This window comes from Oncorhynchus nerka, linkage group LG12 (assembly GCF_034236695.1).
Source record: "Oncorhynchus nerka isolate Pitt River linkage group LG12, Oner_Uvic_2.0, whole genome shotgun sequence".
NCBI classification, from domain to species: domain Eukaryota; kingdom Metazoa; phylum Chordata; class Actinopteri; order Salmoniformes; family Salmonidae; genus Oncorhynchus; species Oncorhynchus nerka.
In genome coordinates this window covers 55,125,854-55,150,096 of record NC_088407.1, presented here as the reverse complement: position 1 = coordinate 55,150,096, position 24,243 = coordinate 55,125,854, and the positions used below count along the sequence as shown (strand labels likewise).

At 44.0% G+C, this 24,243-nt stretch overlaps 1 protein-coding gene across 2 annotated transcripts in view; it reads right to left on the bottom strand.

Annotated features, from left to right (window-relative positions):
* Positions 1-24,243, bottom strand: part of LOC115138385 (rho guanine nucleotide exchange factor 10-like) — a 94,050-nt gene that overhangs the window by 45,425 nt on the left and 24,382 nt on the right. For both annotated transcript variants that reach the window (XM_029675183.2, XM_029675187.2), the window contains 18 exons: positions 23,599-23,635; positions 23,369-23,457; positions 22,889-22,945; positions 22,347-22,534; positions 21,478-21,594; positions 20,619-20,730; positions 20,260-20,450; positions 19,972-20,151; positions 19,370-19,486; positions 19,073-19,165; positions 18,561-18,731; positions 16,406-16,551; positions 15,768-15,946; positions 9,930-10,045; positions 7,691-7,857; positions 2,576-2,676; positions 1,954-2,075; positions 1,682-1,768 (listed from right to left, as the gene is read on the bottom strand). In XM_029675183.2, coding sequence (XP_029531043.2) covers positions 1,682-1,768; positions 1,954-2,075; positions 2,576-2,676; positions 7,691-7,857; positions 9,930-10,045; positions 15,768-15,946; positions 16,406-16,551; positions 18,561-18,731; positions 19,073-19,165; positions 19,370-19,486; positions 19,972-20,151; positions 20,260-20,450; positions 20,619-20,730; positions 21,478-21,594; positions 22,347-22,534; positions 22,889-22,945; positions 23,369-23,457; positions 23,599-23,635 — 2,270 coding nt within the window. The remainder of the gene's footprint in view (positions 1-1,681; positions 1,769-1,953; positions 2,076-2,575; positions 2,677-7,690; positions 7,858-9,929; positions 10,046-15,767; positions 15,947-16,405; positions 16,552-18,560; positions 18,732-19,072; positions 19,166-19,369; positions 19,487-19,971; positions 20,152-20,259; positions 20,451-20,618; positions 20,731-21,477; positions 21,595-22,346; positions 22,535-22,888; positions 22,946-23,368; positions 23,458-23,598; positions 23,636-24,243) is intronic.

Here is a 24,243-nt window from a genome sequence, read left to right as displayed (position 1 = left end):
TAAAAAATAAAAACAGTAAAAAGACAGTGAAAAACAACAGTAGCGAGGCTATAACAGTAGCGAGGCTATAATAGTAGAGAGGCTACAACAGTAGCGAGGCTATAATAGTAGCGAGGCTACATACAGGCACCGGTTAGTCGGGCTGATTGAGGTAGCATGAACATGTAGATATGGTTAAAGTGACTATGCATATATGACGAACAGAGATTAGCGGGTGGTGGGAGGCGGGACACAATGCAGATGGCCTGGTTAGCCAATGTGTGGGGGCACTGGTTGGTCGGGCCAATTGAGGTAGTATGTATATGAATGTACAGAAAGTGAATATGCATATTTGATAAACAGAGACTAGCAGCAGCATAAAAGAGGGGTTTGGGGGGGGGAACACAATGCAAATAGTCCGGGTAGCCATTTGATTACTTGTTCAGGAGTTTTATGGCTTGGGGGTAAAAACTGTTGAGAAGCCTTTTTGTCTTGGACTTGTCACTCCGGTACCGCTACCCATGTGGTAGTAGAGAGAACAGTCTATGACTGGGGTGGCTGGGGTCTTTGACAATTTTTAGGGCCTTCCTCTGACACCACCTGTTGTAGAGGTCCTGGATGGCAGGCAGCTTAGCCCCAGTGATGTACTGGGCCGTACGCAGTACCCTCTGTCGTGCCTTGCGGTCGGAGGACGAACTGATTTAAGTTTCCCGGCATTAAAGTCTCCGGCCACTAGGAGCACCGCCTCTGGGTGAGTGGTTTCCTGTTAGCTTATTTCCTTATATAGCTGACTGAGTGGTCTTAGTTCCAGCATCCGTCTGTGGTGGTAAATTAACAGCCACGAAAAGTGTAGCTGAAAACTCTAGGCAAGTAGTGTGGCCTGCAATTTATCACAAGATACTCAGGCAAGCAAAATCTAGAGACTTCCTTGGATTGTGCACCAGCTGTTGTTCACAAATATGCACAGACCACGCCCCTCCCACTACCGGAGTGTGCTGTTCTATCTTGCCGGTGCATTGTATATCCCGCTAGCTGAATATCCATGTCAACATTCAGCCACGACCCTGTGAAACATAGGATATTACAGTTTTTGATGTTCCGTTGGTAGGACATTCGTGATTGTACCTCGTCTAATTTATTGTCCAATGATTGCATGTTGGCAAGTAATATTGACATTAACGGCAGCTTTCCCACTCGCCTTCTGCGGATCCTCACGAGGCATCCCGCTCTGTGTCCTCTGTACCTGCGTCACCTCTTGCAAATAACTGGGATGTTGGCCTTGTCGGGTGTTCGGGGAATGTCCTGTGCGTCCTGCTGGTTGAAGAAAAAATCTTCATCTAATCCGAGGTGAGTGATCTCTGTCCTGATGTCCAAAAGCTCTTTTTTTGCCGCAAGATATGGTTGCAGAAACATTATGTACAAAATAAGTTACAAATAACGCAGGGAAAAAAACATAATAGCACAATTGGTTGGGCACCCCGTGAAACTGCTGCCATTTCTTTCGGCGCCATTTTAGTCAAAAAAGCAAAACAGACCTAAGTTGGCATCATTTGTAATGCAATGATGTACATACATGGATGTCCATGCTGTCCATTGACAATCTCTTGTATAACATCTATGACTTCAATTGTTGTTTAGACCTTATTACCAAGGGTTCAAGTAAAGTGCCATCAAATGACAGAAAGCCAGGTGTCTTACTCACCCACACACAGCCGTGTCCGAGTGCAGGTGTGTCTGCTGTGCTCCCTATGTTGATGTGGGGCTCGGGGTTATGGACCGCACACTCCACCTGACAAAGATAAAGAGAAACAGACTTACACATGTAAAGTGAAGCGTGGTGTACGTAGATTGTACTAGTTTCCTACATGGCATTGTAACAAATGATTGATGCGGTCAAGGGATAGGTCATCTTTAGATGGAGCCATTGACCCTGCCCATGGCTGACAGAGGTGGTATGGGGGAGCGGAGGCCCACCTTGAACTCCTGTAGTTTGGACATGACCACAGGCATCTGCCTGAGCAGGAGAGGATGTTTCTGCTTCTTGATCTGGTTACCATCATCCTCCGCAAAGAACCAGCCCTGCAGGTTGTCCTCCTCTGTTAAAACACACACATCATTTCATTTCTAAGAGGTACACTATCTCCACTGTGGAGCAGTGATCCTAAATTCAAAACCGTGAAATATTACATTTCCAAATATGTTACGTAACACCCAATTCCATAATCTGAACACCAGATTCAGAAGTTATAACTTTACAATCCATTTTACAGTCCAATGAGCCAGGGCTGGAAAAAAGTGAATTTCAACTCATGATATTTTCTTGGTAAACACTGATTTTAAAATACCCATTGCTATGCAACTAAACCTTGAGTTTGGAAATGAGCCACGAAGCCAGTGGCAGTTTAAAATAACCACAAGTGGAAAAGGGCAGTGAGGCAGAGAGAGGCTGTCCCCGCTGCATACACTCACTACAGTCCTCTAATGAACTAAAGTGACAAGAGGCAGTGGGGAGAAGCAATAGGGAACACAAAATATCCAACACAGACAGACAGAACATTGGGTCTGTGATTGTGACTGAGGCCAGACTAAGACATACCCAGAGCCAGCTTGGCCATCTGCAGGTTACTGATCCAGGACTGTTTGATGGCTGGAGAGAAGGTATTGAACACAGCAGAAAAGTATGTGGCCCTGCCAGACCTGCTAAGAGGGAGAGAGAGAGAAGAGATAAATGACAGACAGCATTGTTGAGACAGTGACAGTATCCATTACATAGAGTCTATTGCATAGAGATTGAATCCTGGAGTGTATTAACGGTTCGGCATCACGACATTCACTTCAATTTTTTTTTAAATAATCAGCTAATAGCAGGAACAGCACAATCTAGTGGTCAGAACCTGGTAATATCAGGATGTGAGATGGGACATAAACCCAACAACTTTAATGACTAAAACATTACATAAGATGAAGATACAGCTCTCTATATTTGTCAAGTAGTTACTATATACTCGTTGTTGGGAGGGGGGCTGGCGTATCCGTGAGTTTGGTCCAAATCTGATTTTTGGTACCATAATTATAGAATATTCTATTTCAGCAAAATAATTTTTCCGGAATGCTTATCTTATCCGTTTCTAACTACAGAACAAATCAGAGACGGTGGGTGTCATGGCTTGCTGTCGGGGGAGGGGGATCTGTGTGACCCTAACAGCTGAAAGGACATGTGATCCTGCACTCGTTAGGGGCTTTTCTCATTGACAAAAGTTGAAGGAGGCAGCGCACTGACATTTCAATTGACATAATATGTACATTAACTTCTAAATTCACATCCACAAAGGAACATCATGTGGGTTTGGCGCTAGGCAACAGACATTTACCGTAACGATCCCTATAAAATATCCCAGTACAGGCACTAGCCAGCATGCCTCAACTATGCACGCGACTTTATCTTAACCATATTACACGATTGAAAAATGGAACCAAACCACATCACTCTTGAATAACGCAACAATACACACGGACGTGCAGAAAATAAAAGGGTTTATTTTCTCGTCTGAAGGCTATACTCATTACATTTTATCTTCAAGAGCAGAGTTGCTAACAGACGGTTTTCATCAAGTAACGTTAGCCTATCAAAAATGAAAAATTAGGCCTACAATCCCTCTCATACAAATATAAAAGTACAGTAGGGCTAGCTGACTTAAAACATTACTTCATCGGGCTTCATTTTTATAAATATCAAATAATTTGGCCTACATGTAGTCAAAGCTAATTGAGTCTGAAAATGTGGGTATAATATACAGTTGAAGTCGGAAGTTTACATACACCTTAGCCAAATACATTTAAACTCAGTTTCACAATTCCTGACATGTAATCCTAGTAAAAACGTCCCGTCTTCGGATCACCACTTTATTTTAAGAATGTGAAATGTCAGAATAAAAGGAGAGAATGATTTATTTCAACTTTTATTACTTTCATCACATTCCATGGGTCAGAAGTTCACATACACTCAATGAGTATTTGAAAGCATTGCCTTGAAATGGTTTAACATGGGGCAAACGTTTTAGTTAGCCTTCCCACAATAAATTGGGTGAATTTTGGCCCATTCCTCCTGACAGAGCTGGTGTAACTGAGTCAGGTTTATAGGCCTCCTTGCTCGCACACGCTTTTGCAGTTCTGCCCACAAATGTTCTATAGGATTGAGGTCAAGGCTTTGTGATGGCCACTCCAATACCTTGACTTAGTTGTGCTTAAGCCATTTTGCCACAACTTTGGAAGTATGCTTGAGGTCATTGTCCTTTTGGAAGACCTATTTGCGACCAACCTTTAACTTCCTGACTGATGTCTTGATGTTGCTTCAATATATCCACATAATTTTCCTCCCTTATGATGTCATCTATTTTGTGAAGTGCACCTGTCCCTCCTGCAGCAAAGCACCCCCACAACATGATGCTGCCACCCCCGTGCTTCTCGGTTGGGTTGGTGTTCTTCAGCTTGCAAGCCTCCTTTTTCCTCCAAACATAACAATGGTCATTATGTCCAAACAGTTCTATTTTTGTTTCAGCAGACCAGAGGACATTTCTCCAAAAAGTATGATCTTTGTCCCCATGTGCAGTTGCAAATTGTACTCTGGAACAGTGTCTTCTTCCTTGCTGAGCGCCATTTCAGGTTGTCGATATAGGACTCGTTTTACTGTGGATATAGATACTTTTGTACCTGTTTCCTCCAGAATCTTCACAAGGTCCTTTGCTGTTGTTCTGGGATCGATTTGCACTTTTCGCACCAAAGTACGTTAATCTCTATTAGACAAAACGCGTCTCCTTCCTGAGCGGTAAGATGGCTGCGTGGTCCCATGGGGTTTATACTTGCGTACTATTGTTTGTACAGATTAACGTGGTACCTTCAGGCATTTGGAAATTGCTCCCAAGGATGAACCAGACTTGTGGAGGTCTACAATCATTTTCCCTGAGGTCTTGGCTGATTTCTTTGGATTTTTCCATAATGTCAAGCAAAGAGGCACTGAGTTTGAAGGTAGGTCTTGAAATACATCCACAGGTACACCTCCAATTGACTCAAATGATGTCAATTAGCCTATCAGAAGCTTCTAAAGCCATAACATAATTTTCTGGAATTTTCCAAGCTGTTTAAAGGCACAGTCAACTTAGTGTATGTAAACTTCTGACCCACTGGAATTGTGATACAGTGAATTATAAGTGAAATAATCTGTCTGTAAACAATTGTTGGAAAAATTACTCGTGCCATGCACAAAGTAGATGACCTAAACCGACTTGCCAAAACTATAGTTTGTTTGTTAACAAGAAATCTGTGGAGTGATTGAAAAACAAGTATTAATGACTCCAACCTAAGTGTATGTAAACTTCCGACTGTATGGGGAGTTGCGACAAGCGACGAGCTGTTTTATATGGAAGCCCATACACGCCACCCCAAAAAATGTACACATTGAATTGCTTCGTGATTTGTCAACTCGTGCACACTGAATCTGTGCTTCAGTCTGATTAACTGCAGCCTATAACAGCCACAGCTAGCTTAGATCCTTTCTGATCCCATCTGGGCCTGATCAGGGGAAATGAAGCGGTAACGTCATGTATTTATAGCCTAAGATATGTATTTATAGCCTAAGATACGTATTTATAGCCTAATATTAGGCCCCTTTATTTGTGTTCTGAGAAAATATGAATGTAATCAAATTTGGTTTATATTCAATTTTGGGGGGCTACCTAGGTCTATTACATCCAAAATTATTGACTGGAATTAATCAAACACAAGTGATGACATACTGTGTGAATAACTTTTTAATTACAAATGCAATGGCCAACATGATACAACTCTGCATAAAGCAAGCTCAGCCCTGTTATTAGTTATATTGTCCAATCGTAGTTGCTGTCTCTTTTTCTGTGTAAAGGACCCTCCCCCCGTTCCACTGTTCTGACCAGCAAACAAAAATTCTGAGCCGGTTCGAACCCCAAAAAAAGTAACGGTTTAAATCGTTCCTTTTTAAACTTCTGAAATACATTTTTTGGTACATTTAGCTTGACATTAAATTACTTGACCAATGGATAGAGCAGCTTTCTATGCAACGGGCAAGCTATGTACATGCATTGGACAGACAAGGCTAAGGGGATACCTAGTCAACTGCACAACTGAACGCATTCAACCGGTTACTGGCCCAAAGCTCCTAAACGCTAGGCTACCTGCCGCCCCTATAGTGTAGTGTTGGGTGCGACTGAAATATTGCGGGTGTGGAAAGAGCTGGGCATGAAGCACTGGGCATCTTGTTATGACATACATTATCTGAATTAGGCCCACAGAATTATATCTACACAGGAGCGGCTTCTATGAAGGAACTTTGAATGTTTTTGTACTTCAAAGAGTTGGCTTGACTAACTTTGGACCAGAGCTAGCCCTTGACCATGACTCTCAGTTCCATTTCAGTTTGAGCCAGACCAGAGCTAACCCTTGACCATGACTCAGTTCCATGTCAGGTTGAGAACCAGAGCTAGCTAGCTTGCTAACAAGATTGTGTGTGTAGAGCGGCAGCAGAATTAAAATAAAAACAAATCTTACTTTCCGTAGTTAATAAATTCAATGTGAAACCTGATAACTATAGTATCCTTAACTAGACTTGAAAAAGTTAATATATTGTTCTCTAATTAAACATCTCTCTCCCTAATTTCTGAATCACGCCTGAAACGTCAGTAGCTACAGTAGACTATGCATGCTTCGGAAAGAGGGGCAGGTATTTCTACACAGATTTTCAGCTTGCAGGCAGACACTGGAATAAGTTTGTGACAGTTTTACATAAGCACTTTGGTGCATTTATTATGGGACTGGGGGAAAATTTTGGGACTGGGGGAACATTTTTAAGCGGTTAAAATAACAGTTCTGAAAATAAAAAATAACAGTTCTGTTATATATATTAGGAAGATATCTAAATTTCAGTTGTTTGAAAATCATTACTCCGCTATTACAATTTATATATTGCAGGAGTGTTGGGCTGGACGAGACAATTCTGATCACACTACCCTGCTCGGAGGGGGGCAATTGTCAGACGATCTTCGTGCACTACCTCCGGGGACGGCGCTGGAGACGTGGATTTGCGAACTTGCTACATTATTAAAAAAGTCGAGAGGGTATTCTCTCAAAACCTCTAGAGTCTGTCGTCGTGTGATAAGGGCCTTAGAGACAGCAGACAGACAGAGATGTGAGTTAATGGAAGCCAACAGTGTTTATAACAGCTAACGTAAATTCCAAATCCCCGGGGAGGATCTCTCTGGCATGCATCTTGCCTTACACTCTCTCACTCCATCTCTCTCTGGAATGTGGTGTTTTTTAGATGGGGGATCAGAGAGGAATGACAGCAGCGTCTCAAAACGCAATGCCCAGGAGTAAGAGGTCATTTGACCAGTTAAAAACAGCCGGCAGAGTGAGAGTCAACAAGTTCAAGGTGCCAGTGGGCCATGGAAGGACCATGTGGAGGGAATACTCTCATATAGTAATGAGTGGATGAAACAGCGGTGCTGTCTTCTCTGAGGTGAGACACACTGATCCACAGCAGAGAGCAAAGAGCTCGAACAGACCCAAATCATACCCCTGAGATCAGATTAGAACAAAACTCAAGTTGTTTATCCACCGGAATGTTCCCAATTCCTGGATGGTGAGAGGGGACAGTGAGGGAGTGAGGACATAGGGCCCTGACCTAGTGTGTGAGAGAGAGTGATGTGGGTGAGACACTGACTTGTCCTGTTTGCCAGGCAGCTGCAACTGGATCCTACAGCGATCTGCAGCCCGGATCTCCTCCTCCTTCTTCAGAATGAGACGCTGCAGACCCGACACCCAGTCATGGGCCACCGTAGGGTTAACGTTCTACAAGAGAGAGGGATGAAGGGAGAAAAAAAGAGAGTCAGAAAGTATTACCACAAGACACTGCTTATAACATTGTCCATAATGTCAGATGAAAACCGTAATAGATCTAGTTTTCAAATCATGCCATTGGGCGAGCAGAGATTGACTCCACACACCAGCTCTTACAAATTGACCACAAATCCCCCCCCCCCCCCCCTCTGTGTTGTGTGTGTGAAACACATGTCTCTCTGTGTTGCCTCTGGCCTGTTCTCTGCTCCCCCACCACTATGCCCTCTGTCTCTGACAGGACTCACATAGACAAACACTGGCTAGTTAAGTTTCACAGTCCAGCACCACACAGCGCTGTCTGGGCAAATTACTGTACACCAGACTAGTGTTTGTCAGGGCCCTCTCTCTCGCTCTGTCAGCTGGGGCCACAGCTCGACATGACACATCAAAACCTCAGGGACATATTTACACACAGGCAAATAATATACACTGGGGCAAAAATGTACTTAGTCAGCCACCAATTGTGCAAGTTCTCCCACTTAAAAAGACGAGGCCTATAATTTTCATCATAGGTACACTTCAACTATGACAGACAAAATGAGAAAAAAAATCCAGAAAATCACATTGTAAAATGTTTAATGAATTTATTTGCAAATTATGGTGGAAAATAAGTATTTGGTCAATAACAAAAGTTTTCCAATACTTTGTTATATACCCTTTGTTGGCAATGACAGAGGTCAAATGTTTTCAAGTCTTCACACGGTTTTCACACACTGTTACTGGTATTTTGGCCCATTCCTCCATGCAGATCTCCTCTAGAGCAGTGATGTTTTGGGGCTGTTGCTGGGCAACACAGACTTTCAACTCCCTCCAAAGATTTTCTATGGGGTTGAGATCTGGAGACTGGCTAGGCCACTCCAGGACCTTGAAATGCTTCTTACAAAGCCACTCCTTCGTTGCCCGGGCGGTGTGTTTGGGATCATTGTCATGCTGAAAGACCGAGCCACGTTTCATCTTCAATGCCCTTGCTAATGGGAGGTTTTCACTCAAAATCTCACGATACATGGCCCAATTCATTATTTCCTTTACATGGATCAGTCGTCCTGGTCCCTTTGCAGAAAAACAGCCCCAAAGCATGATGTTTCCACCCCATGCTTCACAGTAGGTATGGTGTTCTTTGTCCTCCAAACACGACGAGTTGAGTTTTTACCAAAAAGTTATATTTTGGTTTCATTTGACATTCTCCCCATCATCTTCTGGATCATCAGAAATGCTCTCTAGCAAACTTTAGACGGGCCTGGACACATCTGGCACTGCAGGATTTGAGTCCCTGGCAGCATAGTGTGTTACTGATGGTAGGCTTTGTTACTTTGGTCCCAGCTCTCTGCAGGTCATTCACTAGGTCCCCCCGTGTGGTTCTGGGATTTTTGCTCACCGTTCTTGTGATCATTTTGACCCCACGGGTGAGATCTTGCGTGGAGCCCCAGATCGAGGGAGATTATCAGTGGTCTTGTATGTCTTCCATTTCCTAATAATTGCTCCCACAGTTGATTTCTTCAAACCAAGCTGCTTACCTATTGCAGATTCAGTCTTCCCAGCCTGGTGCAGGTCTACAATTTTGTTTCTGGTGTCCTTTGACAGCTCTTTGGTCTTGGCCATAGTAGAGTTTGGAGTGTGACTGTTTGAGGTTGTGGACAGGTGTCTTTTATAATGATAAGTTCAAACAGGTGCCATTAATACAGGTAACGAGTAGAGGACAGAGGAGCCTCTTAAAGAAGAAGTTACAGGTCTGTGAGAGCCAGGAATCTTGCTTGTTTGTAGGTGACCAAATACTTATTTTCCACCATAATTTGCAAATAAATTCATTAAAAAAATCATACAATGTGATATTCAGATTTTTTTTTCTCATTGTCTGTTATGGTTGAAGTGTACCTATGATGAAAATTACAGGCCTCTCTCATCTTTTTAAGTGGGAGAACTTACACAATTGGTGGCTGACTAAATACTTTTTTGCCCCACTGTACTTGTATTTTCACTCACAGAAAACAAGCCTTAAAATGAAAGCAGCGATAAATGCTGCTCACCTGGTAGTTTCCCTTGAGGCTACCGATCATGCTGGAGATCTGGTTGACCAGGCTGAGGTCGTGAATGAGGTTCTGCAGGTCCTGGTACAGCTGGCCTGGACCCATGTACAGCTTATCTGGAAAGAGAGACAATGAGAAGTTGAATAAACTATCAGCTGCCCTGGGCCGCATGTACGCCTTGTCTAGACTAGGACTATCCCTGTCAACAGAAAAAATATGTTATTACCAAGTGAAGTTGGTAATTGAAGTAAGTTGTGATTGACAAATCTGAACCCATAGCCCATCGGAAAACCATTTACCAAAGAATATGAGCCATAAATAGCTCAAAGGAAATTCCTGGGCATTGAAAGCAGGAGGTCAAATAAGACCTACTGCCAGACAAAGATCAATAAGTCTGTTTCCCACAGAGATCTGCGACATTTGAGCAAACTCACTTGGAATGGCACTGAACCATAGGACCACAGTGACGGAGTGTGTGTATGTGCTTTGTGAATGTTTTCACTTGAGTACTGTTACCTAACAGCAGTTTCCTGGGGCCAAGCTATTCTCTGCTGTTCCACGTGTGTGTGTGTGTGTGTGTGTGTGTGTGTGTGTGTGTGTGTGTGTGTGTGTGTGTAAACGTGTGTGTGCGCGCATCTTTGTAGATGTGCCTTGCCTAACCAAAAAGCCAGTGAAGTGAAGTGAGTGATTACTGTGTTTCTGTGGGTCCAGCTCAGGACAACGGACTGCTTTGTTTGTCAGCGCTCAGCCTGTAAATGACAGAGACACAGACAGAGAGTCTGACTCATCAGAGAGAGAAAGCGAGCGAGGGGCCTCTTGTAGGCTCTGCCAGCACATAGCCTTCTCTCTAGGGTGTAGCTCACATTCAAACCTCCAGCATAGAGAGGATGACCCTCCTCGTCTTTCAGACAAGCCTGCCGACAAGTCATCATACGATACAATTTACACTGCAGCATATGGGACTATTAGCTAACAAGTAAGCAGGGAAGAGCTTAAAGATCATTTCACCATATGACTTTTTCAACTTCTATTTTGTCACTCTCATAAGGCAGCAGATTAGAACTTGGAGGGGAAGGGTTCATGTGAATGGGAATCTCTGGCGCCAGGATTGTGGGCTCTACATGGCCCTTCACACTGCCCTAGTGTTCCAGCTCCATGGCAACTGCTCCAGTCTTCCCCAGGGCTGGCCCAGAGAGGACCCTTGGTAGAAGTTTCTCTATGTTTGCACTTCACTAAAATGTACATACAGGAAGCTAATTCAGGGACTCGCTCTTCATCATGTACCAAAACATCATTCCACATATGAATATATCCAGGTGACTGTATCACTTAACTGTTGTACTGATACAATATTTCAATTTCTCAGACAATATTTTGTTTGGTTGAAAGCATAGACAAGTATATGATTAAAAATAACAATTTCTTCGATTCTGAAGCATGTAAAAAATGAGATGGCGTTTCTGCTCTATTGGGCTAATTGCCTTGTCTAATGGTGTCCAAATATTCATGCCTCATCTGTCTTAATGAAGTCTGAGTGGTTGGAACCAGGTCAGAACAGAAACGCTGAAAAAGCTTCAGAGTCGTGCTCTTTGGCTTGTCATCCATGGGAATTCCACAGGCCACGATTCATCTCCATGCTTATGAAAAGGTTGTTATTATAGGCTCTGACAGGCACTGATACAGGATATAGTGAGAGTGAGTGAAATGGACAAGTACCCTGGACTGGTGCCACCCACCCACCTCAACCATTACTGTGCTATGTCTTACAGGTACATGGACCTACACAGCATCATGGCTGGTCATAAAGTAATGGATTATACCAGGAGTGAAATGCAGAAGAGACTGGCTAAGCCATTACAACGAGGGCCCAAACTCCTCAATTAGGCCTTTGTGTGAAGGTCCTGGCACACTCACAAAGCTTGGAAGAGCCTGTGACATCTTCAAGTAACCGGGATCTTTGGATGATCCCTCGACCTGCTTTATCACATATTCCCCAAGACTCTCAACTTCTTACAATGTGGAACTATGACAGGCTCAGCCAGAGGAACAAAGGGCCATGGTTTATTGTTTGAAAGTCTTTGTCAATTTAACTGACCCATCTCTCTTGGTGGTCCCAATTAGCTAAGCGGAGCACAACAGACGTGAGGTAGGCACACAGACATCCAGAGCAGAGCACAGGGAACTGTGACATCATATGCTGGACTGTGTTTTCATTGCCTCTTTGGTAGGCAGGTCACCAGTGGCTTTGGCAGAACATATTGGAATATGGTGAGAGACAGAGAGAGCGAGCGAGAGAGAGCGAGAGCGGCTGAGTGTAAGGGTTTTCCCACTTAGCCAGTTCAGAGAGACACAGGACTGACTGGGGAAAATCTAATCAGTATTGAAGAAATCAGGGGGGGTGACATGGCCTGATCCATTTCTGTCAGGTGAAAATTACCATACTTGGTCTTCAATTCTAGTTCTATGTTAAATTCAATTAGCTAACATTACTGAGGTGAACCAGACTGCTATTCAGTACATATGGATCATCTCAGGGCAATTGGTTATTGGGGGTCTAACCTAGGTCAGGACTAGACAGCTGGCTAGGAACATGCCTGCCTGCCTGTCTGTCTGTCCAGATGCTGCTGTTGCCCGTGCAGTTTTCAGCCCCCGACAGGCCGTCTGTGGCAGACTAGAGGGCAGATGGAGAGATAACGGGTGGGTGAGTGGGTAAAGCCTTCCTCTTGCTTCGGTTCAGCTGGCAGTGCTCGCGTACAGCCTTAAAAAGACCTTCGCTTGAAAACTGAGAAAAAGCAGCAATAGTATTGTTTGTCCATCTTGAGATGCCGTAGCCAGTATACACCTTTTCAAAATCGTCAACATTAATCTAAGATTTTTGAGTTGTCATTAATAGTGACATCTTAGTCACGCAGTCTAACTAAGATGTTTGGTTGAATGACAAAAACTCAATTGAAGAATCCCTACTGCTGACCAATCATCAACAAAGGGGTGTAAACTTCGGCTACCGACTTGAGCATGCATCGAGAAAAAATGTGTGGATGAACAGCCTCAAAAAAAACGTGCCAAAGACTAAAACGAACAAAAAAAATTATCATAATATATGCACAAACGGTTCCCAACTATTTTGGATAGGAAATATGCCCACGCCTTAAGAGGCTTGGGAGAGGAGGGGAGACAGAGTGGCAGTTGGGCAGTCAACGAGAGAGAGAGGAGAGGAAAGATTGCTTATCCCCTGGCATTTCAGTGAGTAAGAGGATGAGTGAAAAAAAGGAATGGCCCATATGGTCAACTTCACCCAGGGTCCTGTGCTTTAAGAATATTGATGGAGAGCAGAACAGTAGATAACTAATGGACTTAAATAACACACGCTTCTGCACAATTACATCCATTTGCAACCTCTCACTCAACGTCAACAAGACAAAAGGAGATGATCGTGGACTTCAGGAAACAGCATCGAAGGGACAGTAGTGGAGAAGGTGGAACGTTTTAAGTTCCTCGGCATACACATCACAGACAGACGGAAATGGTCTACCCACACAGACAGTGTGGTAAAGGCACAATGCCTCTTCAAACTCAGGAGGCTGACGAAATGTGTCTTGTCACCTAAAACCCTGACAAACTTTTATAGATACACAATCGAGAGCATCCTTTCGGGCTGTATCACCGCCTGGTACGGGAACTGCACCGTCCTCAACCGCAAAGCTCTCCAGATGGTGGTGTGGTCTGCACAACGTACCACCGGGGGCAAATTACCTGCCCTCCAAATCACCTACAGCCCCCGATGTCACAGCAAGGCCAAAAAGATCATCAAGGACAACAACCACCAGAGCAACTGCCTGTTCACCCCGCTATCATCCAGAAGGCGAGGTCAGTACAGGTACATCAAAGCTGGGAAAGAGAAACAGCTTCTATCTCAAGGCCATCAGACTGCTAAAGAGCAATTACTAACTCAGAGGCTGCTGCCTACATAGACTCATATGACTAGCCACTTTAATAAATGGATCACTAGTCACTATCAATGCACTCTAAATAATGCCACTTTACTAATGTTAACATATCTTACATTACTCATCTCATACGTATATACTGTACCTTGTACCATCTATTGCAGCTTGCCTATGCTGCTCGGCCATTGCGCATCCATATATTAATATGTACATATTCTCATTCTATCCCTTTAGATGTGTGTATTACGTCAGAACTAGAAGCACAAGCACTTCGCTACACTCGCATTAACATCTGCTAACCGTGTGTATGTGACCAATAGAATGTGATTTGATGTAGACCGTCATCCTCCTCCAGGCATGTGAGTCAAAAGGGCTACTAACAAACTATAGAGTCATCCAACATCACAGTGGCTAAACGTCATTGTACAGTAGAACATACCCCTGGTAATACAACTAAGAGTCAAAATATCAAAGGGATGTGGCAGGGGATACGAAGGAGTTTCAACGGCTTTATACACATGTAGTGGAGTAGATCACACTAGCACCACAGATGGGACGGACAGAGAGCAGCAGGCAGCGGAGAGCTAGGTGGAATAAGACGGTGGTGATGTCTGCTCGGCCACATCCTGCCACGCACAGAAAACCACACCTATGACTAGCGTACGATAAAGCAGTTACTCCACAGCATCAGTGGAGGCTAATGAGGGAGGACGGCTCATCATAATGGCCGGTACGGCGTAAAATGGAATGGAAACCTTGGTTTTGATATATTTGATACCGTGCCACCCATTCCCGGTCCAACCATTACCACAACCCTGTCCTCCCCAATTAAGGTGCCACCAACCTGCTGTGCATAACATCCTCCCTGCCTTCCCCAGTGGGTGTAGCAGCTGTCACCACCTGAACACAACACTAGCTAAATGAAAAGCACACCAACGTACCATTACATTGCACATAAGCCATACCTGGTTGGTAGTCAGGAGTCAGGGTGAATGTTCTGGACTAAAAAAAGCAACGGCATGGCTAGGACCACAAATCATACAGTCTGGTTATGACGGTTGCATGGTTTCCAATAAGGAGTTTAAAGAAACGGCCGGGCTGGACAGCTTGCCAGAGCAGACTGGGGGGAAACCCAGTGGAAAGAGTGAAGTCACTGACCCTGCAGACGGTGCAGAGTTGAGTTGGCTTCTAATAGACTCTCCAAGGACGCGCACCATTTTTAAACGTCACTCATTGGTTCCAGAGGGAAAGCCTGGCACACAGAAGATGATGGCTTTGTCGATGATGTCTGAACTGAATCTATTATTATAAGCAACTTGGCTCTGTGTTATTGAGTAGGTTGCTGCAACGCTGTAATCCGAGATAGAACGCGCCCCCCCCATGATTGGTTAGTAAAATAAGTGGGTCATGTAGTGCCTGTAGTGTTGATCTGAACCCACTGAGAGCTGGCCAAGCAGGCTGCTAGATAATTACAGTAATCATCTAGAACGCATCAATATTTCAAAAGGGGGTGTTGAAGTAACATTAGCAGTAAGAGGAAATGGTATTGATTTTACACACCACAGAAAACAAGTTATTGCTCCCTGTACTGTATATGCAATATACAGCCACTGTGCACAGTAATGGCATGGTATTTCAATATAAGACCTCATATTCCCCTCTTTAGGATTAGTTATGTGGTCATAAAGGAATGATTGCATCATGGAATGGAAAAGCCAGAGTTTCACCTCCAGTCCAGAACGCCAAGCTAATAGCTAATCAAATATCAGGGTTCCGGGCCTTTGGGGCACTCTGTACACCCCCAAACCACACATCAGATCTGATTTAATTTCACCCATTACGATAGAAATCGGGACCCAGAAAGACCCCTGTGACTGCGAGTGGGACGTACTTGGCTTGGCGTTGACGACCACCTTCTCTCCAGAGTGGGGTTGTGGGGTGAAGCGGCTGTTGTCACCCATGTCCTCACTGGAACCAAACTCTACCACATCCACAAAGCTCAGAGGGACACTCCACTTCAGCAGGAACTTCTGGCCCGGGGGGACGTTGCCACTACCATCCACACTGCACCTGGATAGAGGAAGAGGAAACGGTGAAGTAGGCTGAGGATTACTGCTTTTCTTCACAGTGATCAATAAAAGTTTCCTCAATCAAGATTCAACTTGATCAAAAGTGTCTTCATCACTCCTGTATGAGTTGGTGTAAACACAACCAGGGTAAACTAAAGTTTAGAATCAATAAATAAGCAACAATTCAATCAAAAGGTAGGCTAAATGATTTAAACATTGCCAGGCATATGGTATGCTGTATTAAAGCTATGACTATTTCTTATAGCTCAAATATCTTCCTGCCAGAGCCAGTGGCCAGTGTGGTGAAGTGTTCTATGGACATACAGTAGTCAGTAGTGTAATTACAGGGCACTCCCTCCACCATAGGGAGCTGATCAGAATCATACCCAGAAAGGGTGCTCTGTCTGTGGATAGAAATCCTGGCCAAGGTGGTTACCGTGTTTGGTGCGTTGGGTCTTACCGGACGTTGGGCGTGGCACACATGAGCACGTCGTTGAGAAGAAAAAGGCGTCGCTCCTTGGTCTTGATGACCTCACCGCGGTCGTTGTAGACTGTCTCCACCATGTCGTCTGAGCGAATCAGGTAACGGCTGTCGTTGCTCAGGAGCTGGTGGGTGACGAAGGGAGACCCAGTGGTCAGAGGTCAGCTACAATGGATTTGACAATCTTCCCCAAGGTGAATTTATGATTTATTGTAAATGCATGGTATTACCCATGATTTATAAATACATTCTCAAGATATTGCAGGGAAGACATGTTAGATCTCAGTAGAACTTTTAAGAGTGGTCCTTGTCAAGGGTGACATGTATATTTAGTTAAAGTAGAATATACACATACTATTTTAAGCACATCCAGTTTACAGACAAGTGTGCATTTAGACACAGTAAATGCACTTTGCAGCATACACACCTCCATAAATATAGATGTTGAAGTCGGAAGTTTACATACACTTAGGTTGGAGTCATTAAAACTCGTTTTTCAACCACTCCACACATTTCTTGTTAACAAACTATAGTTTTGGCAAGTCGGTTAGGACATCTACTTTGTGCACGACACAAGTCATTTTTCCAACAATTGTTTCCAGACATATTATTTCACTTATAATTCACTGTATCACAATTCCAGTGGGTCAGAAGTTTACATACACTAAGTTGACTGTGCCTTTAAACAGTTTGGAAAATTCCAGAAAATTATGGTATGCTTTAGAAGCTTCTGATAGGCTAATTGACATCATTTGAGTCCATTGGAGGTGTACCTGTGGATGTATTTCAAGGCCTACCTTCAAACTCAGTGCCTCTTTGCATGACATTATGGGAAAATCTAAAGAAATCAGCCAAGACCTCAGAAAAATAATTGTAGACCTCCACAAGTCTGGTTCATCCTTGAAAGCAATTTCCAAACACCTGAAGGCACCACGTTCATCTGTACAAACAATAGTACGCAAGTATAAACACCATGGGACCACGTTCATCTGTACAAACAATAGTACGCAAGTATAAACACCATGGGACCACGTTCATCTGTACAAACAATAGTACGCAAGTATAAACACCATGGGACCACGTTCATCTGTACAAACAATAGTACGCAAGTATAAACACCATGGGACCACGCAGCCGTCATACCGCTCAGGAAGGAGACGCGCTTTTTTTTTGCAACTGCACATGGGGACAAAGATCATACTTTTTGGAGAAATGTCCTCTGGTCTGACGAAACAAAAATAGAACTGTTTGGCCATAATGACCATCATTATGTTTGGAGGAAAAAGGGGGAAGCTTGCAAGCCGAAAAACACCATCCCAATCGTATAGCACGGGGGTGGCAGCATCATGTTGTGGGGGTGCTTTGCTGCAGGAGGGACTGGTGCACTTCACAAAATAGATGGCATCATGAGGGAGGAAAAATGTTGACAAAAGCAGTCAGGTCAAGACATCAGGAAGTTAAAGCTTGTTCGCAAATGGGTCTCCAAATGGACAATGACCCCAAGCATACTTCCAAAGTTGTGGCAAAATGGCTTGAGGACAACAAAGTCAAGGTATTGGAGTGGCCATCACAAAGCCCTGATCTCAATCCTATAGAAAATTTGTGGGCAGAACTGAAAGTGTGCGAGCAATGAGGCCTACAAACCTGACTCAGTTACATCAGCTCTGTCAGGAGGAATGGGCTGAAATTCACCCAACTTATTGTGGGAAGCTTGTGGATGGCTACCTGAAACGTTTGTTAAACAATTTCAAGGCAATGCTACAAAATACTAGTTGAGTGTATGTAAACTTCTGACCCACTGGGAATGTGATGAAATAAATAAATCACTCTCCACTATTTATGAAATGTCACATTCTTAAAATAAAGTGATGATCCTAACTGACCTAAAACAGGGAATTTTTACTTGGATTAAATGTCAGGAATTGTGAAAAACGGAGTTTAAATGCATTTGGCTACGGTGTATGTAGACTTCAACTGTGTATCAGATTTGTGGATAGATCGAGGCCTTGACTTTACTAACACCCCACATACATTGTAATAAACCAAATCTGTTTAAAAACACAAATCATCAAGCTATCGAGGACATACACTGAGACTTTATGGTCTGAACATGATCAACGGTGTGTGTGTTTACCTTGTTGAGGTAGCGTTCGTTCATGGCCTTGGCTATGTGTCTGATCTCGCAGCGCTGGTCAGCGTCCCGCTTCTTCTCGTTGAGCTTCTCAGCCAGGGTTTCCAGCTCTGTCAGGGCCATCTGTAGGTGTAGCCTGTCACTGTGGCCTACTGGGGTGTTTCTCAGCATGTCCTGCCATAAAGCGTGGAGAGATGACACATTCAGAGCATTACATAGCACCGATCACACCCAGAGCTTCTCTACAGCGGCATAGCATCGGTTGAAAACTATTCAGATTCCTTCAGACAACCATCGGGGCTGTCTTAAAAAAGGTTATCCTCAGTCATAACAATTATGGAGTGAGGATAAAAATGTGAATTGCCCGGAGACCAGAAGCAGAAATACTTTCCCAAGAGTACGCACACCAGTGTAGTGCATTTTTAACAACGCAGCTCTTTGGTTAGTGAGTACGCGGCCCCCTCTGCTGGTGAATCCATGTAATATGGATGTGGACGCTAGAGTGAAATCGATACCTGCAGCAGCAGAATGAACTGAGGGAATCTCTGGATGGGCTTCATCATGAGTCCATAGAGTGTGACCCGGTCACTGCTGGTATCCTGACGATGCTGTGGAGAAAAAAGGACAATCAATGATTACTGATTGATGCACTGCAGGACAATCCAATACGCAACCACAAACTATTTTAGTTCAGTCTGAAATCGACCCCGTTCCTATGTTAAGGGTAGAGCCAGAGATGCATATTCTGCACAGCTGTATTTTCACAGTAGCATACTTTTTATTTATTTGAACAACCGTGCTCTCTGACTGACCTTGAGGAAGTCCAGGAAGCTGGGTTTGGAGGCACACGTCTTCCTGACCACCGCCATGGCCGTGCTGAAGTTGTTCACAAACTCACAGTAGGCGTCCAGCACCATGGACTTGGAGAACTGGGAACCAGATATATAAAAGAGAGAGAGAGAGAGAGGGGAGAGAGCAAGCCATCAACACCTTTTAGTCCAACACAATCATAGTCAGGAATGGAATCATCCTGGGTCCTGGGCCAAAATAAACTGTTAGCTAGAGACATCAGGGTGGAGCACTTCCTCCAAGAACCGAGCGCAGCTGTGTGTATGTGCAGTGTCTGTGTGTGTGTGTGTGTGTGTGTAGGCATGGGACTAATTCCTTTACAATGAGGCAATTTGTAAAAACACTGAGTAATGGGAAACTTGCATTTTAGCTTCAGTCAGTGTTATGCTAAATGGTGAAGCCCAGTGCAGGACATGGCGTGAGCACAGGATCTTTTCAGTCCCACTAGTTTTGACCAATTGACCACTTAAATACTCTTCCAGCCTGTAATTTTTAAAAGTAGAATATTAGGAATGCAATCCTTCCTATGTCCCGCAGCACAGGATTCACTTTCCCACCAACCCACCGAGGCAACAAAGACGTCCCCAATCATTTCCAGACTGTCCCACTCGGCCACGCGGCATGCCAGGGCGATCTGGAACAGGGCGTGGCACTGGAGAATCTCCCGAATACGATAGAACGTCATCTTGAGCTTCCTGTCGCTTAGCAACCTGGGCTCAATCTCTGAAAGTGGCTTTTCATATTGCTAATAAGAGAGAGGATAAGGATGATGAGGAAGTGGGTGGTGGGAACTCTTTCCCTTGAAGAAATCACTATAAAGTTATATGAACTGTATCAAGTGAAATGAACTTGCCTCTAAAATCCGCTTCAGTGCATCCAGATAGGTCTTTTCACTCTCTAATATGGAGCCCAGTATACACCTCCTCACCACCTGTTGTTGTGAGAGCCCCTCAGGGACGGGACTGAGCACTGGCTCCATGTTGAAGCATTCCACCTCGATGAAGAGCTCCGACTCCTCACCCTCAAAACAGGTCGACTTCCTCTCTGAGACACACAGGAGAGACGTGGTCAACTCAAAATCAGATCAGCATCACCCAGGAGGTCACTACACATAGCTAGTGGATGAATTCCCCTTTACAATCTTAAGTGCTTCCAATTCATCACAGATCCCAGATACATTAGTGTATGTCCATGTTCTGCTCTTACTCTTACCATGACAGTGGGTTTTGGTCTTGATGAACGACCGTCCCCTTTTCACCACTGCTTTGGTCTTCTCCAGGCCGTCTTTGGTCCCGTCTCTCGCTGCCTTCACCAGCTTCTGCATCTTCAGGTACATCAACAACAGTAAATAGCCCACCATCACAGTCAACATGATACTGAAGCTTTAAGGGAGGAGCCGTGTTAGGAGAAAAAAGGGAAGATGGCAGATCATGTAAATACAGGAACAGGATCTTTTGGATAACTGGGTGGACCAGAGCAAGACAGCAACTGTGACAGCAGCTGAACTGAGTCAATCTGAACTAAAGGATTCTCACAAATGCTTAAGGGCATGAAGAGACAAGTACTTCACTCTAAATAGGGAATGTGAGTAGGTTAGAGGCACAATGATTAGCTAGGGTAGGGTCAAAGAAGATCTACTAGACTGCTACTGTCTGCTGAAAAGTATACATTTGGAGTAGAACTAACTTTCTTCATAGATTTGTTTGAAAGTGTTCTGTATTATCATTAGCCAATGAGTGGACGGAGATGACCAAGTACGCACCTCCTGTCTAGGCCTACACACAACTCAGCTGCACTGGTGTCTCAGTCTGCTGTAGAACTAAAGGCATGTCACTAAAGGGGATGCATAGTTGCCACAACATCCACACAGTTAGAGGCGCAGGGCGATGCAGTAGACCCAAACCCACCACCAGACATAAGAGCAGGATGAAGAGAAAACAGTTCGGAGTCAGTCGGTGAGAGACACAGTGAGGGAGGTCGGTGTTAAGGATGCCGAGGAGGCTTGAACCCTAACCCTTGTCTAGCGGAGGGCAGGGTGACGACACACACCGACCAGTACGATGGCATTTACCTTCTGCTCGTGTTCCTGTTTAATCTGCTGCAGCACTACCGCTCCCACTGTATTTGCCATAAGATCTTTCATCTTTTTCTCATAGTGTTCTTTCAAGCGTGTCAGATCTTGAGAAAGCTAAACGAAAGCAGAGCAATTTGAAGCGTTACCAGACCGTTCCTTTGAAGGTGCTCAGCCAGAGAAGATCATGCCCTCGCGCCAACCCGCCCACTCTCACCTCAGCTAAGGCCTCGCCTCCTTACTCCTATTTCGTCTACCACCCCAGATACTCATCTTAACAGGGGCTATTTCTCCTAAAGAAGCCAAGCAGTCAGTTTGTGCAGCCAGCTGAGTAATAACCGTGGGGTTTCCCTGGCAAGACCTCTGGGCTGAAAAAACAAGCGGGCCATTCACTTCAAACCAAATACACAAATGAACTGTATATTATCAGGAACATAGTAATAACATGTGCAGCCAGAAGGCAAGAATAAGCCTACGGTGTATTTACATTAGCTCAAGTAGTAATCATTTGAAATATGCTTGAAATCTCCCGTTTAACTGGATATGATCTTTTTAGGTATTCATTGTGTCCCACTGATTCTACTTCCTTGTCTGTTCAAGATCCCGATATAAAACTTCCCTTCTTTAGCTTCTCTTCTGTGGTGTCCATCTGCACCTTGTACATCTCCTGGTGAATGAAGATAATACACAGAACCTTCCTGTTCTCTCTCAATCTTCTACTCCCTATAGTATACAGTATATTACTGTATATTCCCCCTCCTGTCCTCAATTTCTTGTACCCAAATCCCAACTCTTCTCACCCCCTCTCCACCCTCCACAGAAGGACAGGTCTGTAGACAGCGGGAGGGTAAGGTGCTTAGTTTACATACATGGGTGGTCTTCTTCTGTGGTGTCTTCCCTCTCATGAAGGCATCAGGCAGGCCGTTCTCCCCCTGGCCCTCCCCGTCACTCTGCTCGTCGTAGCTCTCAAACTCGCTGGAGCTCCAACCGTTGTCTAGGGAGCTGCCACAGCCCTCCTCCCCAAACTCCACATCGTCATAGATCATCTCATCTGGCTCTGGGGGGGGGGGGGCAGCAAAAGGTTAAAACCAAGGGGAACAGCATAAAAATCAGGGTGAAATATATTAAACTGCAATGTTACACTGTGTTCATGTACAGCAAGTCAGCTCAAAACTCCTTGGCATAAATAACTAATTCTATATGTCAGTTCTAGGGCATCAACAGAACATAATCAAAACTGTGTTAGGCTAGGGGCACATGACATTAAACTGATGAATATTTCCAGCACATTATGTTTTAGAAATGCAAAAGAGTTCAGACTATGCAGAAGTACTCAGACACTGTGGCAAAAGGGCAATGACAGTACAATGAAAGCAGGATAAAAGGAGCACAGAAAGAATGCTGCACTAACCTGTAGTTGAATCAGAGTTCTCTCTGGGCACGTCATCATAAATTACTTCATCTGGATCTAAATGACAAAGCAACCATGTTCGAACGAATTAAAGTTCTCAACGTGCAACAAATCTTCCCACAACGGACAAAATACAGTTTCAGGGAACTGAGGAGAGGCAAGACCACACAAAGGGCCCGGTTCCTCAAAAGGAGCTAGAGGAAGGAAGGAAGGGTCTGGTGTTTCATTTGAGAAGTAGAAAAAAAAGAGACAGAAACCTGAAATCTGCATAATCATGCAATGTGCATGGGACTTGGTGGTGGACTCAGGGTGCACTGAAAACCTTAATGTCCGTCCTGTGGTGTTCTAAGCAGGCCAAAAAGTATGCATCATTGTTACCACAATTCTGTAGTAAATACTAGGTAAACATAAACAGGACAGAAAATGTCAGGAAAAGACATTTCTCACTGGTAGCTAAATGAGAAGAGAACGAGTACTTACTTTCCATCCAGGCTGTGTTTGCAGGGTCCGACACCCATTTGGACAAAGCATCCTCCTCCCTGATGGCAGGATACTCTTCACTAAAGACACTTGAATGAAAAGAGAAATAATAACCACCTGCTATTCCAATGCAAATAACCAAGATGCCACATAATCACAAATTCTGGAAGATCAACTAGATGACATAAAGCAGATTAGTGATGAAAGAGCCTGACAGGAGAGTCACTCACCTGTCTACAGAAGTGTTGCATGTCGCCACCACAGTAACTGAAGGGAGAGAGCGAGAGAAACAGTAATGAACGTGGACTTCTCCTTCAATAAATAAAAACATGACCTAAAATGTGCAGTTTGCAATAAACCTTGTACCACCAGGGGGCAGCCATCACTGAAACTAAACTTGTATTAAAGAGCTATAAAGATACTTCAGAATGCATTGCTCATTCTAAAAACTGCAATGATGAACTTCTATATTATATTAACGATAGGCCTACGTTTCAGAATATTTCCTACAGAACAACCTTACAGTATATTGGAACAATCAATATATTGGCATTTTAACTCCAGAATATACCCTTTAAAATACTTTCACAAAACACTCCAAATGTCTTAGTATTTTTCACAGGAGTGACTCTGTGATATGTTGGCTAGCTTAAATTACACTGCAATTTTCCCCCAGACTGGCCAAGCTACGAATTTGAAAAGTTCTACAGTAACATTGAAAGAAAACAGGAAAATCCTCAACGCCAACACAGAATTTAGTGGGCGGCTAAATTTAGCCCCCACTTCCTTGTGGCAAGGCTTTAGGAAAAAAGGAATGCGATAGAGAAAGCAGAGGAAAACTGAGTTGAGAGTACAGAGCATGCAGGTGCCATAGA